Source organism: Gasterosteus aculeatus, chromosome 2 (genome assembly GCF_964276395.1).
Source record: "Gasterosteus aculeatus chromosome 2, fGasAcu3.hap1.1, whole genome shotgun sequence".
Classification (NCBI taxonomy): Eukaryota; Metazoa; Chordata; class Actinopteri; order Perciformes; family Gasterosteidae; genus Gasterosteus; species Gasterosteus aculeatus.
The window spans coordinates 14,884,020-14,899,942 of NC_135689.1; the positions used below are offsets into that span (position 1 = coordinate 14,884,020).

At 44.4% G+C, this 15,923-nt stretch overlaps 2 protein-coding genes across 2 annotated transcripts; both read right to left on the minus strand.

Moving 5' to 3' along the window:
- Positions 1 to 651: 651 nt before the first annotated feature.
- Positions 652 to 11,353, minus strand: slc26a6.1 (solute carrier family 26 member 6, tandem duplicate 1). Its single transcript, XM_040192715.2, has 18 exons — positions 11,026 to 11,353; positions 10,779 to 10,918; positions 10,352 to 10,462; positions 10,027 to 10,169; positions 9,296 to 9,460; positions 8,077 to 8,229; positions 7,158 to 7,240; positions 6,547 to 6,694; positions 5,813 to 5,926; positions 5,571 to 5,648; positions 5,240 to 5,335; positions 5,054 to 5,160; positions 4,442 to 4,511; positions 2,958 to 3,047; positions 2,515 to 2,685; positions 1,947 to 2,001; positions 1,580 to 1,704; positions 652 to 1,226 (listed from the first exon to the last, which is right to left on the minus strand). Exons 1-18 carry the CDS (start codon positions 11,169 to 11,171, stop codon positions 1,197 to 1,199), a joined length of 2,025 nt encoding a protein of 674 aa, XP_040048649.2. The 5' UTR covers positions 11,172 to 11,353; the 3' UTR covers positions 652 to 1,196.
- Positions 11,354 to 11,854: 501 nt separating this feature from the next.
- On the minus strand, positions 11,855 to 15,650 carry LOC144389389 (uncharacterized). Its single transcript, XM_078093387.1, has 4 exons — positions 15,290 to 15,650; positions 14,414 to 14,480; positions 13,715 to 14,083; positions 11,855 to 13,192 (listed from the first exon to the last, which is right to left on the minus strand). Exons 2-4 carry the CDS (start codon positions 14,463 to 14,465, stop codon positions 12,972 to 12,974), a joined length of 642 nt encoding a protein of 213 aa, XP_077949513.1. The 5' UTR covers positions 14,466 to 14,480; positions 15,290 to 15,650; the 3' UTR covers positions 11,855 to 12,971.
- Positions 15,651 to 15,923: the final 273 nt, after the last annotated feature.

The following is a 15,923-nucleotide window of genomic DNA, read 5'->3' on the forward strand; positions in this document are numbered from 1 at the left end:
TTGCATTTGAGTGATTTTTTTTCTCTAAATCCCACATTAAAGTGGATTTACGTTTTCCTGCAATGGAAAAGAAAGGCTAGTTTTTGGTTTAATTGGATGTTTTCATTAACTATTGACTCGGTCTGCACGCGTAAAACCAGCGCGGCGGACTACAACCCACATAGCGCGAGTGGGCAGAAATAGGTGGAGACTGAGGGGCTTTCCTGTCCCTCAATGAGCGAATCACAACTGCTTGTAATCATTTTCTGCCGTCGCCGTTGAAGAGTAACTTCACGTCTTGGTTTCGCTGGCATCACAGTTGGCGTGTCTCCAGGAGCAACACAGGTGGGAACCTGCTGTTATTGTTCACACATCCAATACCTGCTGTTTGGATCCGATCCCACACGATAATGGATGTGTGCCTTTTGTTTTTTCACAGAAACGAAACATCCAATACTTCTAACCCTTTTGCTCCTCTCCTTTTGCCAGTACGGGTTTTTCATGTTTTGTGATTATATTTTTGTGAGGGGATCGGTTGTGTTATTGAGTTATTTCAAGGTCCGTCTCTGTCACCCACAACCAAGTCATTGTCACTTAATCCAAATAACACAGTTCAGTAGTCAACGGGAAAAACAGAGACTTGACTCAGTTATGAAAACAGTCAACTCCCGTCTGTGGTATGTAGATTTACTTTTTGTAAATGTGTAACTATGTTATGTTGGCTGAGCAAAATATTAACAGTTTGCACAGATTCAATGTACCACTTTAGGGGCCAATGAATTCATACCTGTTTTAAACGCTTTTTTCGATTTATCGTTTGGGGCCTTGGTATATCAAATAGAATACTAAATAGAATGGCACAACAATCAATTTCATCCTATACATATGTTGTTAGCCTGCTACGGCAAGAGTCCTTTCAAAGCAGGTTGGACCTCTGACCCAGAGATTGATGGATCAAAACAGTTTGAATTTGAATTAAGCATCTAATCGAGTCAAAAATACTTTACCAAAAATGATGCAAATCCTAAAACATATACATTTATTGTCTAGGAATGTGTTAAAAGTGAATGCCTATACACGATGGAAAGGTTTTAATGTCTTACTTTCAAAACAAAATGAACAGTGATTGTCCTGTTCTGCCATCTTAGAGGTTTACCATCACCCTCTGATACATTGATGTGACGTAACTCTTCTGTAAAAGCAGCAGCCATGCAGGTTCAACATTCAGTTGCATCTGGTATGATTTCCTGAGAAGAGATATAAACAAAGAAAATGTTTTTCTTGAAGTGCCATATTTTACACAAATGTATTCAGTGAGATGTCCTGTAAGAACAATAAGGGAGTCCGCCACTGATTTTACATGGCACACCTTTGACAGTTCAAAAGAAAGATCCAAATCATTGCAGCAGAACAACGGATCCTTCTTCCTTCACAAAACCTTGTGCCGTCAGCCACAATAACCTCTTTTTCTTTTTCTAACTTAAGGCTCAAGCGTCGGCTGCAAAGTGACCTTGACTCGTTTGAAACTCTGCAAACATTGGGTTGAAATACTTTTGCTCATTATGTCTGCGGATGAACTCGGAAGCGAGACAGCGTGTACCTCCAGAGGCCTTGGCAGGGTGCTCAGGCAGCGCTGGACAGCATGATGGACCGATGGGGAGAGACACAGGGTGGACAGGCTGTCTGCTTTACAACCCTGAGTCTGCAGCTGAGATAAGATTCTCTCTGGTGAATCAAAATGACAATTTCAAGCATTTATTTCATGCGCAATGCAGACTGCGTAGTCAGATCACATGTGTTTGGTTTGACATCAAAAATAAAATGTTACTGTCAAAACTTAGACAAGGCTACGGTTGTGGTGGGAAAAGGACAACAGCATTGCGTGTGTGTGTGTGTGTGTGTGTGTTTGAGTGAACACACATATGAGTGTGAGACATATGAGTCACTCTATAAAACATAGACCTGACCTGGGCACGCTGCCAGAAAAACACCGACACCTTGGACATCCAAGTCCTCTGCAACCTAGTGAAGAACACACACAGGCACCACATGCTATTTACTTATAGCACCAATAAATCATAAAAAGCTATAAACAACCACATAAAACATAAGTAACACCTGCTTTGCTTTTTCGTAGTGTTAAATATAATACATTGCCATTTGTACTTGTTGCCCTAAACACGTGGTACTTTATGGAAGCCTGTATCCACGTGGAAAATAAAAAATAGAGATAAAGTATTAAAGAAATATTTATCACTTTTCCTCTTTCTCGCTTGTAGAAAAGGTAATTTCTTGCAGAATAGATTATATGTGCTAAATTCCCAGAAGGCGAAAGCAAACTTGTTGGCCAGCTCGAGAAGTGACAGACAATGAAAAGGGCAATGTCTGCAGAAATCAAGAAGTCAAGATTCCAGGCAAAGAGGCCCTAGTACACATGCTGTTTGATTGACAGGCAATGGGTTAAGCGCATAGACACACGTGTGTACCTAAAACCGCATACGGGTTCAAACATTCACTCCAAGTCTCTTTTATCACCTTGCAAAGTGCCAGCATGGCCACTGAGTCCATGAAGGTGACTGAGCTGAGATCTAGAACCAGGCTATGCGTGTGTCTCCACGTGTGTCCTGAAGAGGAAGAGGAGGAGGAGGAGGAAGAAGACGAGGTGTGTACTCCAGCTGGGTTTTTCTTCTGATCACGACTCACCGTCTGGGTGTGGTGAGGAAAAGGTAATCAGAAACACAGTGCTTCATTGTCGTGTTGGATGAACGCACCCTACACATGGGAAAGATGAACTGTTGAACTGATGCTCATCTGGGTTCATTCATTCTGCTAATTACATAATTACACATAATAAACCACCACACGTCATTCTTGAACTTGGTCACTCAAAACTGGCTCTTGTTTCACTGATGCCAATGCTCGGTTCTTTCTCTGCCTTGTTTTTACTCCATCCTGTGTGTCTGTTTGTGTGTTGGTACCTGTCTGATCTGTGTGAAGACCAGTTCAGAGTTGGCAAAGTAAATCGGACTTGAATAGGAGAGTATCGTCACCCCAGCAACTGCCTTTGCCTGTTAGAAAGCAACAGAGACACAATGTGCAGAAGCTGAGTTTTATAACTTGCCTCAGTAGTCACACGTTGGATAGAAGGTCAGGACTTACAACAGCAGTCTGGTGCTTTTACGGAAGGTCGATTGGTACAACAAAAACAAGTCTGTGGACCAAACAATAAACCAGTATATCTGGTTCAGAGTTACGGCAGTTTATTCCGTTTTACCGTAAGGAAAAGCCGCTGCATGCACCGTCCCTGGTGCACGACAGGCACTTGCCACGAACCACAGAGGGACGTGCTGCAGCAGCCAGCAGTGAAACCCAGTGAGCAGAGAATAAAGCGGAGGCTACAGAGAGCGAGGAGTTGAGAGCAATTCACCGCCGGCCGGAGCACAAACAGATTGCCTTCGGTGACGGTCTGGTGCTTGATGTGTGACAGATGGTGGTTTTCATCCAGGGATGTATTTGTTGTGCGTTTTGGCTCGGGGACAGTTGTACCGCCCACGTTGGTTTGTTGAGATGATTAAAAGACTGACCTTCACTAAAGAATTTGGTGTGTTATTTGTTTCTAGAACCACAGTTTAATGACCTGCTATCAAAGATATCTCCTCAATTCATTTCCAAACCTATTTTTTATATTAACTTTGGGATAAATTGATTTGTTCACCTGTCTTTCATTCCATTAAGTAAGAATCTGTCATTTATTAACATCGCCATAAAGATACATCCTGCACAAATAGTAGACATCAAATGCTTGCGGCGGCGTGCATTTGTGTTGCAGATGATGATAATTCATTTGAAATGTGGGGCGTGTTTCATGTGCAGATACAAGCCAGACTGTGCAGAATTCATTACTGACCTTGTTGGCAATGTAATGGCATTTCAGATATGCTAGTCCACACCCGGCAACCATCAGAGATCATTGTGGGTCATGTTACAGTCATTCATCATCGCATCCGGAAAGCCCCATGAGTCAGGCCCTGGAATACTGAAAGCGCATAATTCAGCTCCAGCTACCTCTACCGCAGCGCCCTAGGGCATATTTTTTAACTAAAAATATGTTATGGCAGATGGAGGAAAAAAAGAAAAAGAAACAGTTTTGGGTAAAACTTGGAAAGTCAGAGGAGAGTTGAGATTTTTTATGTGAGCCGCTGCTTGTAGTTGATTTGTTGTTGGTCTCATGGATGCAAACAGCTGCTGCAAGATGATTAATGTCATCTTCTAAATGGCATCTTATGAACCTTTTCAAAAGTATTTCAAAAGCTCTAAACCTCAACGATGACCCTGAACAGTGATGGCACGAGTGAGGCAGAGAGCAACATGCTGGCAATGCAGAGCACAACACCAAACCATAACAAAATATTTTTTTCTTTTTTCTTAAAGCTTATTTTTCTGTGTGAGAGATGAAGCGTACCTTTGTGTAGAGTACCACATCTCTGTAACAGTCGGTATCAGGAATACGACCCAAAACAACAGTGGAGGAGCTGGAAGATGAGGACAAGATGGACAGAGGAATGTAAATGAGAGTACACATCTGCCTGCAGGAGACTAGTAAGGAGGGGGGGACACTTTTTAGATTAATACCTAAAATATATATATATACAGTCTATACTATTTTATTCCCAACTTTCTACCCGCTTAATACAAAGCATCAATCTTCACACATCTTCAAACTCGGCCTTCACTTGGATCTCAACTGCACACCTGCAATGTTTAGTGACTGCAGCTTTTTCGTTTGGGACAAAATCCGCCCGCAGACAGAAAGACAAACTAAAATACACTTGGTAAAACTGCCTTCAGCCACTTCTCGCCACATCGGGTGTCTCCAGCACCACATTCTGCCATGACGACTCAACCACAGACACCTGATGAGACGATACCTGCATCGCTGTCACGGCTTGTGACAAAAAAACACCTCCTATGCTACCTGATAATCTGTTGGAAATCTACAGTATGATCAGGATTAAACAGCAATGCTACATTGATGTAAAATGTCCCATTAGCCTTTAAAATGACGTTCACTGACTGTTGTGTCCTGTAGATGAGTGTGAGTAGAGAGAAGATGACGGCCACGGCCAGACCCAGGTCCAGGTTAAAGACCAGCGTGGAGATCAGCGAGGCTACCCACACCAGCTGAAGGAGGAGGGAGGACGAGCATCAGAGCTGTGTGTGTGTGTGTGTGTGTGTGTGTGTGTGTCTCTGTGTAGCCTACCAGGTCTAATCTGTCACACTTCCAGAGCAGACACAGATCTTTGAACTGAGCCATCAACCCTTGCAGGTTCACCACTATGATCACTGCCAACACCGCCTGGAACACACAGCGAGGCATTACTGGACTAAGACGAGTGAATCAGTGAGCCAGATGGAGTATGACGTGACATTTTGTAAAACATCTTCACTGATATTCGCCATTATTCCATGAGCATTATGTGGGGGTTTAGGGCAAGCTGGCCGGTAAACTGTCAGTACGAACTTCTGGTACACCAGCGGAGTAACATACCCGATGAACATGAATAACGTTTGTTACCTCGCATGCACGTTACCTTTGGCAGCTGTTCAAAGAGATGACCGATCTTTAGCAGGATGGTGAGCATCATCAGAGCGGATAGCAATCCGGCCACCTGACACAAAAGATTACAACACAAGAGGAGGACAGAAGACCACTTCAGTTAAATGATGCACAATATAAAAAGATAATCGAATGTTGTTTCCTTATACATTCTTTGACACTGTGCAAGGACAAAGGTGGGGTTTTTATTTATGTCATTTGGAATCGATTGCGTACCTGTGATTTGACACCAGTGCTGTCCTGGACCATACTGCGAGAGAAGGAGCAGCTGACAGCGAAGCACTGGAACATTCCTCCTATGGTGTTACACAGACCCAGAGCCAGCAGGTCCTGAGGGCCGAGACAGACAGCAGCCATTTGAAAAATACCCCCCTAGGCGGCCGCCCCGCTCAGGGATACAACTGGAGCGTAGTCAGGGGGAAGTGGTGGGCTTCAAATAATATATACATGCACAGAGGTTTTCCATGGTGAGCAATAGATAACCTCCCCAGTTGATAACTGGGGAACCTTTTTTTGATTTAATGATATTCCATTGACTATGTGGTCATTTACATTTCAAGGCTCAAAGCATTTTGTAATTTGTAATTTTGATATTTATCTAATTATATCTAATAATAATTATAATGTTTTGAAAATACACTCCAGGGGAAAAAAATAGTTATTCCATAGTTAGGTAAGTATTTTTAACTTTTAGGATTGAATATGAAAGTGAGTCTGGTGCTCTCTATTTCTGGTGAATATAGGAATAGCACAACAACAGATTCAGACTTAATATTTGCACAACTTTAAAGAGATCAGCTCAGTCTCTCTCTCCTTCTCCTTACATTACAGGGATCTCTACGATAATGCATGAGCGCATAACATGCAGCATGCGGACGCAATGACGAAAGCTCAATCGCTCTGTGGTTCCTGGCTGGAATGCGTGAGCGCTAAAACCGCCATGAACGTACCTGACTGCTGTCCACGTGGTAGCCATGTTTGTTGGCAAACACCGAGCCCAACGCCGAGAGGAAGCTGAAGCCGACCAGAGCCACTGACAGAGCGGGAACGAACAGCTGTGTGGCCTGAGAGAGGGAGGGAAGGACTGGGGGAGACAGGCTGGGTGAGAGTAGGAAGAGGAGCAGGAGGAGGGAATAACTAATCATTTAAAAAGAATATAATATAAATAACTACCAGTTAAAAATGACTCACCCCATGAATTCCCTTCATTTCTCTCAAAGCTATCAAGGTTAACGCAATAAAGCTAACTGGCGTATAATGTGTGATGAGAACAGAACTGTGAAAAATGGGAGGTCAAAGTTTCAGAAAGAAGGATATTAACTAACCGAGAAATACGTTCGTTTGTTGAAGACAGAATATGCAAGTGGTAGTAAATAAAACATGCTGAATCTGTTCTGTATCTTGTTAATTATCAATGATTCGTTGGAGACATTGAATGAATTATTCCTTTTAAAAGCAGTGCTATGTTGTGCTATGTCTACCGGGATCACTTTTTTTTTTTTAAATACATATAAAAGACTGAACGACAAGGGAAAACCGACAATGACACAGTTCTACTGACCCACTGGGTATGTGTCCCACCACCTGGACTTTGTGCTGTCCAACCAGATCCATCTGCACTGACAGGATGGTGCCCAGGACAATCTGTGGGAGAAAAACAATGAACATGACATTTTATGAACAGAACGTTCAGTTTGGAAGACAACAACATTTAATATTCCACATTTAAATGTCAAATCATGATGAGTGCATATTTTGTAATCAATGCGCATACACACGTGCACATTGTTGTAAACAGATGCTGTTTTTACACTATTGTAGAAAGCAGTTTTTATCCCAGTTGTGGTGCAGTACTTGAGATGGGGCCCTCTCATTGGGCAACTTCTCCTCGTCCAGATCCACATTCTTTATTTGATGGACTTTCTCTTCATAAGTGAGGCCTGCCCTTACAGCTTTGCTCATATTTCAGTCGTGCGTACTGCCTCTTTAGAAAGATCTCAAAGTGAACAAAAGTTCTGGTTCACTATTGCCTCAGGACGTTCATCATCCAAAACAGGGGAACCATTCAGAAGACCTTTCACACAGCAGTGGTTTCACTGCATTTCACTGCATGGGGGCAGTTTCCTACAGTTTATAATATTTATTGATTTTCCAAGGCTTCCATATCTTCGGGGTATTCAGTTCGGTAAGAGGTTCCACACGAGCATTCATCTCTTTTCACCACAACGGACAAGAAGGACACAACGCAACGTATACTGTTGTGAAGCCTTCAATGTTTGTGTTTACCAATAGAGAAGCTGCACTATGACAGCTAATTTTGAACAAATCTGTAAAAAAAGAGATGAAATTAACCTGCATTTGCCTTGAGTTACAGTTTGTATTCTAAGTGGTCGTCCCAAAATAAAAACAAATAAAAAAACATAAGGCATAGGTCTGCTGAGCCTGTGTGTTTGTATGCATGTGTGTGGAAGCAGCCTCACCAGTATAAGTTCCCATGGTACGGCAACAGGCAGCTTGTTCTTAAAGCGCTCATTCAGTATCTTGCCTCCGATGAGTATCACCATGGAAACACTGGAGACCGACAACGCTCCCGGTACAGCACTGGTCACTCCGTGCAAGACATCATGTAACGTCTGGAGGATGACAAACCAAGACACATTCAAACGTTTTGTTTAAAAACTAAAACCTTTAAAAACCACAAACACAACAGAGCATTCTTTCTAGCGCAGATAGGGTGATTATTAACTGCTCCAGCGCATACTGGAAGATAAAGACCAGAGAAACTGGAAGAAAATCGGATTTAGCCGATAAGCCAAACAAAACCACTCTAGAAACACTGCTTGTGCAGACGTGACAAGGTGCCTTCAAGGAAGAGTTTTATCCCAACGTTTAAGTTGAAAAGACAGATCTGTGCCCCGATAACTAATTAAATTAATTTAATTAGGCCTTGGTGGGCCTCGCAGTAGCCAAAAGGTGAGGAGACCTGGTTAGGGTCTGCCAGCACCGGTCCAGCCAACGTGATCTCCAAAACCTGTTCGTAAAAATGGATACGAAAATCTTGAACATACAAATTCGTAACAATACATAGGAACTGGCGGGGGTTAACCACGCCCCTTGAGTGAACAACATGGCGGACCATGTCGGATTCTTGAGTGAACGTCTCTCCGCCATGTTGGATTTTTTGAGGGGGTTAGGGTTAGTATTCTATTCTTACAAGTTAACATTGATTTCTCGTTAAAAATGCAATCATAACACGTTTATTTTACATCGTTAGACTTCACAAGGTGTGTTTACGGGGCGCAGGTCCCCGTTCACTTTGAATAGGGTGACGTCATCAGTTGTAGTCCGTATTTATTTAGTATGTATCACTACGAATTTGTATGTTCAAGATTTTCGTATACATTTTTACGAACAGGTTTTGGAGATCAGGCTGGTCCAGGAGATGGGACACGAGTTCCAGTCCAACGACAACAACAACAACCACAAGTCATCATTACAGTCTGCTTCAGGCCCGCTGTGTGCTTAGAGCTCTTTGACTCTCCTGGTCAAAACCCCAAATCTTCTGTGGCTAACATGAGTTTATGCTCCCTCCTTTATCCATCCAAATTTATTCTGTATATACACTGATTCGGAGATCACAATCGGCCACATAACAGCACTAAGGGAGCTCGTGTTGAGGCTGGCTGTGTCTCAACTGACCCAAACTGAAGGCAGCAGTCCCGTGTGTCTCTGCGCAGGTATCCCAGTCATAAGTGGCAGCTGCAGGATCATCACGTGCAGACCTGCTGCTGTGGTGTAGCCTCTGATTACAGGATCCGACAGCCAGCGACCCACACCTCCTCCACGCAGCAGGTACATTAGGAGCTGAGTGGACACACACACACACACACACACACGCACACGTACACAAACACACAGAATGCTGCTCTTTGATTCTGAGAGACTAATATGACATGATGATTTGATGGTTTCCATCACTGAGAATGTTTTGCTTTCAAACTACACTTTGGCAACAGAAAACGTATTGATCATTTCTAAGCACGAGTAGTAGGAGAAAATCTTTGCCCTCCTCTACAGAGATGATTTCAATCCAGTGCAGTTTGGGGACCCAGTGTGGGCGCAGGGAAAATATACCAAATATAAAAGGGAATCAGCAAGAACGTTTAAAAAAAAGAAATAAAATTAAATCTGTGGGTCAAATTTCACCTGTAATGACGACAAGGGAGTGTCTCAGAAACTCGACAGGTTGTGTAACTACAACTGTAGATGAAATGATAAAAACAAACGTGATACTCAACCGGAGGTCTGACATTTTCCGGCTTGTCTTCATAATGAGGCCAGAGGTCAGAGGTGAACAATCTGTTTGTTCATGTATTGTGTATTGTGTGCATGTGTGTGTGTGTGTGTGTGTGTGTGTGTGTACTGTATACCTGAATGAGGCCACAGAGGAAAGTGAGCTGTACCGCCACGTTCACTTTGGCTGCTTCCACGTCAACCTGTTCATCACCAATGTGGAGCAACTCCACTTTAGCGGTCACAGAGCCAATCATGATGGCCAGGATGGCAAAAGTACCTGTTACACATAAACAGATACGCACACGTGTTTAACAATGACCTTGCTAGTTGTTATTACATTTTGTTTAAACAGCAATAATAAAAGAATAAAAAGTTGAGCTATTAAGTTTGTTGAATGTATTTGGGGCACGAGACATTTTTCTAGACGCCCTCTTCACAAAATGATGGGTTGAGAGTCACCAATGGAGAGGTGTCTGGAGGTGCCGAAGATGAAGTAGATGATCAGAGGATAGAGAGAGCTGTAGAGACCAAAGACTGGAGGAACTCCCACCAACATGGCGTTGGCCATACCTGGGGAAGAAGAACAGGAGGTGAAAAGTGTGGCTTGAATGAGCAGCTACAGCGAGTTGCTCAACACAAAGAAAGTTCCTGTATATTCAAAAAACGTGTTCTCTGCACTCTTGAAAATGAACGTCCCACCAAACGGACACTAACAAAATAAAAAGGCAGGAATTGCTTCCTCCTGTGCGTCTACTTATCCAGAGAAACGCCTTCATGTATGACTGTGTTTTCAGCTTGCGTCCTTTTAACCTGCAGCTACAGTTGCATTTGTTGTGGCAGCCGTTGAAAACCTGTTAATGTCCTTAATGTGATTATTCCCCTTCACCTTGTGGCAGCTGTATGATCCCAACACTGATTCCAGACACCAGGTCCCCGACGGCGTTCTCCCTGATGGAGTAGCGAGGCAGCCATGACAGCACAGGAAATAAACCGAGCAGCGAGCTCTTCAACCGGGGGCCGGAACAACTGGAGGAGCACGGACGCACACGTAGTCACACACAGCTTCAGTTCAAGGGTCTTGGCCGCTTAAAACGGGCCGGGGGGCCAACAACTTAACCCATCCTTCGACTTACCAACATTGTGCCTTCACCCTCTCCAAAAAGGACGGGGACTGCTGCGGTGCCCGTTGCCCGAGGACGTCCAGCTGTGCTTCGTCCAGGGCGACAGCCTGGTGAGGTGGCCTGTTGTGAGGAAAGGCATTTTGGTCAACGCTGTCCATCTGTAATCAACGTCAAAGATTACTGGCAGCACAGTCAAGTCTCCCTTTGTTATCGTCCCAATACTGTGTGCGCGCGTGTGTGTCAAATGTGTCTCATGCACTTTTCTTTTTGTGTGTAAACCGTGTGGATGAAGTTACATGACAAAGACCACGGCGCAGCAGCAACTATGTAGTCACAAAACAAGCCGCGGCCGAGAGAGAGAGAGAGAGAGAGAGAGCGGCTGAGCGAAAGGCTGCGAAAGTACAAGTACACAGTTGACATGTGCAACAGTGTGCGTGTCTGACGCGCAACACGCACACAATCACACAGCTCAACAAACTACCACACGTGAGTCGAGGAAGGTTGAGAACAGCCTTGAACTCTGCACATTACAGCGAGTTACAGCCCCTTTCTCCTCCTCTTCACCCCCCATTCAGTACGTCTGAATGCCTCTATTATCAGAGCGTGTGTGTGTGTGTGTGTGTGTGTGTGTGCGCGTGTGTGTGTGTGTGCGTGTGTGTGAGAAAGAGCGAGAGAAACAGAAAGAGACATTTTTTAAAGCTATTCCAATGGTGAAAATGTGTTACATTTATTTTTAAAAATGTATAATTTTCTTTTAATGTCACCACAATAAGCAATTGGAACAACAAACTGTTAAATTAAAGTGTTACTGTAAAGTAAAGATTCAGGTCATTCACAAATAAAACCTTAAACAGAAACTTTATTGACTGAAAATTCAAGAGAGAAAAGTCTAAAATCTGCGCACAGTTTCAGACTTACAAGTTTACAAAAGTTGTAAAAGTGTCATTACACACTTTGACACGACAAATCAAACATTGAATGTATGGTAACGTTGTTGATTACATATGGTACATTTTACATAGATAAATGTTATCTTGACGTTCATTAGATATTTATGTGAATTTAAGGAAAGTATCAAGATGAAAACTCAAAAGTAAGATAATAACCGAGTTAAATGCTGTTTGCAGCACAAAAGGTAATCAATCTAATTTTTGACAAAATTATTTTTTATCTCAAAATCACTGATGATTCCAACTTAAGTTCATTTACATTTCAAAAGAAAAAACTTTTCAAGAAGCAAAGAATTTCATCACTCATGCTGACATAATCCCACAATTATTTAAGAGTTATTATTTCAAAAGTCTCTTAAACCAGCCGTCCAAATGTCCCTGAAACAAGGTATGACAAAATAACAAGATGTAGCTCCTGACTTGTGTGTGAGAGTTTGGGTTTGTGGGGGATTCAGTCTCATTAGACGGGTCTGGGGGCTCATTGAAGAGGCAACAAAGTGGAAGCTATGGCCCGACAGAGTAAACAGGGGAACGTGTGCGGCATCAGGAGGCAGTGTCACAGGTTCCGTGATCACGTGAATCCGCGGGTAATCGAGCGGCTCCAGTCATCAGTCCTCCCTGCAAAGTGTGTGTCTCTTCTCTCTCCAGCTGTCAGCAACATTGGAACAGATAACAGCCAAAGGACAGCAAAACACAGTTTAGAGGCCAAACACGCACAGCTGGGCCAAACAATCCGTCCTCAGGTCCAGAGATGTAGCAGTGGCATTTTATGTGTATTTTATTAGGTTGCGCAACCTTGTTGTGTTCACAGTAGGTGGACCTTGTACCTTGAATGAGAATAGAACAGACATTGCATTGTTTGCTCTGGTCATTAGATACCAACAAAAAAAAACTTTATTCAGTGGGACCATAATGTGAGTCACAAACGCCGAGACAACGATTCCTCGACAATGCGATCGGACAGTGGTACACTGATGTTTGAAACGCAGCGTTAATAGAACAGACTCGTTAGAAGTGCGTCTGTCTCAAAAGCAGCAGGAGGTTTCTGGCGCGTTCGGCGCGGCAGCGAGGCGCCTGGTGCTGTGGCAGCTCGAAGAAGGAAAAGGTGAAGCTGCGGGAGAAGCTCAGGTTGGTGACGGGACGCAGTGGCGGGAGACGGGGGGGACGAGGCACTCGCCGCTGGGGCATCGGCCTACGCCTCGCCCGCAAACCTCTCCCCACTCCTGCGCCTGCAGAGACAGACAGGGACGGAAGCGGAGAAGAGGAGAAAGTGAATTGATCGCAAAGCTACGAAGGCGGTCCCGTAATCATCAACAGGCCTAATGTTTTTATGTGGCTGACTACGTGCATGTGTGTGTTTTGTATTTGATCTTTGTGGCGGCCTTTTATAGAACAACACACAACTAATGGTCAAACACTTTGCAGAAATCCGTGTTTGCTGTAAAAACCAATTCGATCAGGGGGACTGTCAGGCTTTTCCAATCACCTGCATTAACCACGTGCGCGTGACGCCGGAGCAAGTCATGATCAAGCGCCCTGGAAGAAAGTTTCACCGAGTGGGCAAACGGTGCAAAAGTCACATGACACCATGAGGCCCATAAAGACATTTCCACGTAGACTTGAATCTTGTTAGTTAGGAATAATGGACACCTTAACGTTGGCTTGACAGCTTTAGCCTTATTTCAGATCCAATAGATTGTTTTGATAGTTGGGATGTGTAGCTGAACACCTTCTAACACCTTCTAACATACCCTCACTGTCCCGAGGGGCCGCACCGGGTGGAGATGGAGCCTCGGAGTTAAAACTTGAACTTGAAACTTCCTCATCGTCCTCCTGCCTCCCATGATACGAAGCGGAAGGCGTGGGCTGAGGAGCAGGAGGGGGTGGAGGTGGTAGTGGAGGAGCTCGCGGAGGCGGAGGCAGGGGTATTGAAGCGAAAGAGGATTCGGAGAGAGCCAAGCCGGCCCACGGTGTCATGGTGGTGTCTGAGACGAGGATGGAAGGAGGACCCGGGCGAGGCTGAGGGGCGGCGGACGACGACGTCCGCTGCTGGCTGCGTTTTCGTTGATTGACCTGATGGCGGCGCTGGAGGGCAGGCGGGGCGAGCGACGGCTTGGCCCCTGCGAGAAGAGGGAGACTGTGAAAAAACGCAGACTAAAGTGGTGTGGTTTGAGCTGCTTGATAAGCTGCTTCATTGATTAGGATGTAATCGGAACATCTCACTGCCGTCTTATAACTAATAACTTTAGCTATCCGACTGTAGTGGTGAGAGACCACAGGTACGAACACACAAAGAACAAGAGAGATGCTATTGTCTTAACTCCATGTGGGTTTGCATCACACAGAGTTCAAGCTATTTGAGGATCAAATAATGACACCATAGAAAAACAGCCCACTTCCGTTCTAATAAAGTGAAACGGGTGGATAACCTTCATGGAGAGTTGGATCACCTGTTGTTTTACTTCCAGAGGAGTCGATGAGAGGCAGCCGGTCACGTGACATCACCGATCCGGGAGCCTGAGCAGAAACCGGCATCATAGGAACACGTCATACACACTGCAACGCAAACATGTATTTATTTCAAGTGAAAGTGTAAGCATGCCGCTAATGCCGGTAAACACCATACAGCTTAGTTTCAGAACTAGTCCAAATTTCACTGGAAACAATAAAATTGGCTTTTTCTTCCGGTGTGATTGCTAATGCCTAAAAATACGTCATCCCTCGGAAAAAGTCACCCTACATTCAAAGCTTTTAGATATATTTGCCTATAGACGCATTACGTCTGTAAGATGTGCAGCTTTTAAACTTAATTCCAAATTTTAAGAAAACATTTTTTTAAAACACCTCACTCTATTCACTCCATTCTTGAATTGTTCGGCAAATATTGCATCCGTAACTCTAAGAAGAGACACCCGATGACAAAGATGCAGGCCTGACACCACGGCGCTGTGGCTGAGGTAACAATGAGGTTGGATGTGTAACAAGCTGTAAGCTGCGTGTGAATATGTGCACAGGTTAAAGCACCCTGAAAGATAATGTTAAAGCAATTTGTCTCAAAAATCTTGTCCACGGTCGGTCATTTGGGTGTCAAATGCAACATGTAGCGCTCCTGTGAGTGACAGTTTGAAATGAGGCATAAAGAAAGGTAAGTGCTCTGGCCTGGCACCAAATGTGCTGGAAAATAGAGCAAGATTAGAAGAAGAGAATGCAGAGTATTCACGAGTCAAAAGGCAATAAGTAAATACAGCAAATGCCGCGTCGTCGGGAGTGGTGATGGAAAGAGTGTGTGTGTGCGTGTGTGCGTGTGTGTGTGTGTGTGCGTGTACCTCTCTGATGGTTGTAAACCGTCGTCCCTTCTGCACTTTGACAGACTCTCTCACGCGAGGGTCCTCGAAAAGAACGCAGGTACAATTTCCCGCCCGGGCCTTTTATCTGCACGGACGCTGATGACTTCTTCGCAAGCCGGCCTCCATAACCCACTTTATCTCCTTGCTCATGTTGCTCGAGGGCTGAAGGTGACTAAAATAAAACAAAAACTCAGTCCCGGGTTTGAAATGCATTGCAGGCACACACCTCTTGCCGGTGCCTGCAATGGTTGTTCCTCCCTGTGTCTCACCTTACACTCCCCCTCTCATCAATCACTACTTCTCCCCGTGTCTCCTCAGCTGTCTCACACCTACTTTCTCTTCCGTGACCCGGCACACACAGGCAGTAATGCTGCAGCAGCAGGTGCCTTCTCCATTTCTGCCCCCCTCCCCTCCCCCCTTTGTTTTACCCTCTGCTGCTTTCTCTGGGCCTTTTCTGCCACCTGTAAGTGACAGTGGTGGTTACACACTTTGGCTCTTGCTTTCACTCCCCCACTTTCTTCTTTTGTTTCTGTCCAACAGAACAAAGACAATGCGCGGCACCTTCGTCCCCTCTTCCCTCGCTCATCCTCCTCCCTTCTTCATCTCCGTTGTG

Excerpts from the sequence above, each read along its gene's own strand:
- slc26a6.1 (XM_040192715.2), bottom strand. The coding sequence starts at position 11,171 with ATGGACAGCGTTGACCAAAATGCCTTTCCTCACAACAGGCCACCTCAC. Across the intron at positions 5,649-5,812 it reads GCACTGGTGTCAAATCACAG|GTGGCCGGATTGCTATCCGC; the intron begins GTACGCAATCGA and ends CTTTTGTGTCAG. Across the intron at positions 2,686-2,957 it reads TCTTCACACAGATCAGACAG|ACGGTGAGTCGTGATCAGAA; the intron begins GTACCAACACAC and ends CACCACACCCAG.
- LOC144389389 (XM_078093387.1), bottom strand. The coding sequence starts at position 14,465 with ATGTCACGTGACCGGCTGCCTCTCATCGACTCCTCTGGAAGTAAAACA. Across the intron at positions 14,084-14,413 it reads CTCTGGAAGTAAAACAACAG|GGGCCAAGCCGTCGCTCGCC; the intron begins GTGATCCAACTC and ends CTCTTCTCGCAG. Across the intron at positions 13,193-13,714 it reads GGCCCCTCGGGACAGTGAGG|GCGCAGGAGTGGGGAGAGGT; the intron begins GTATGTTAGAAG and ends CTGTCTCTGCAG.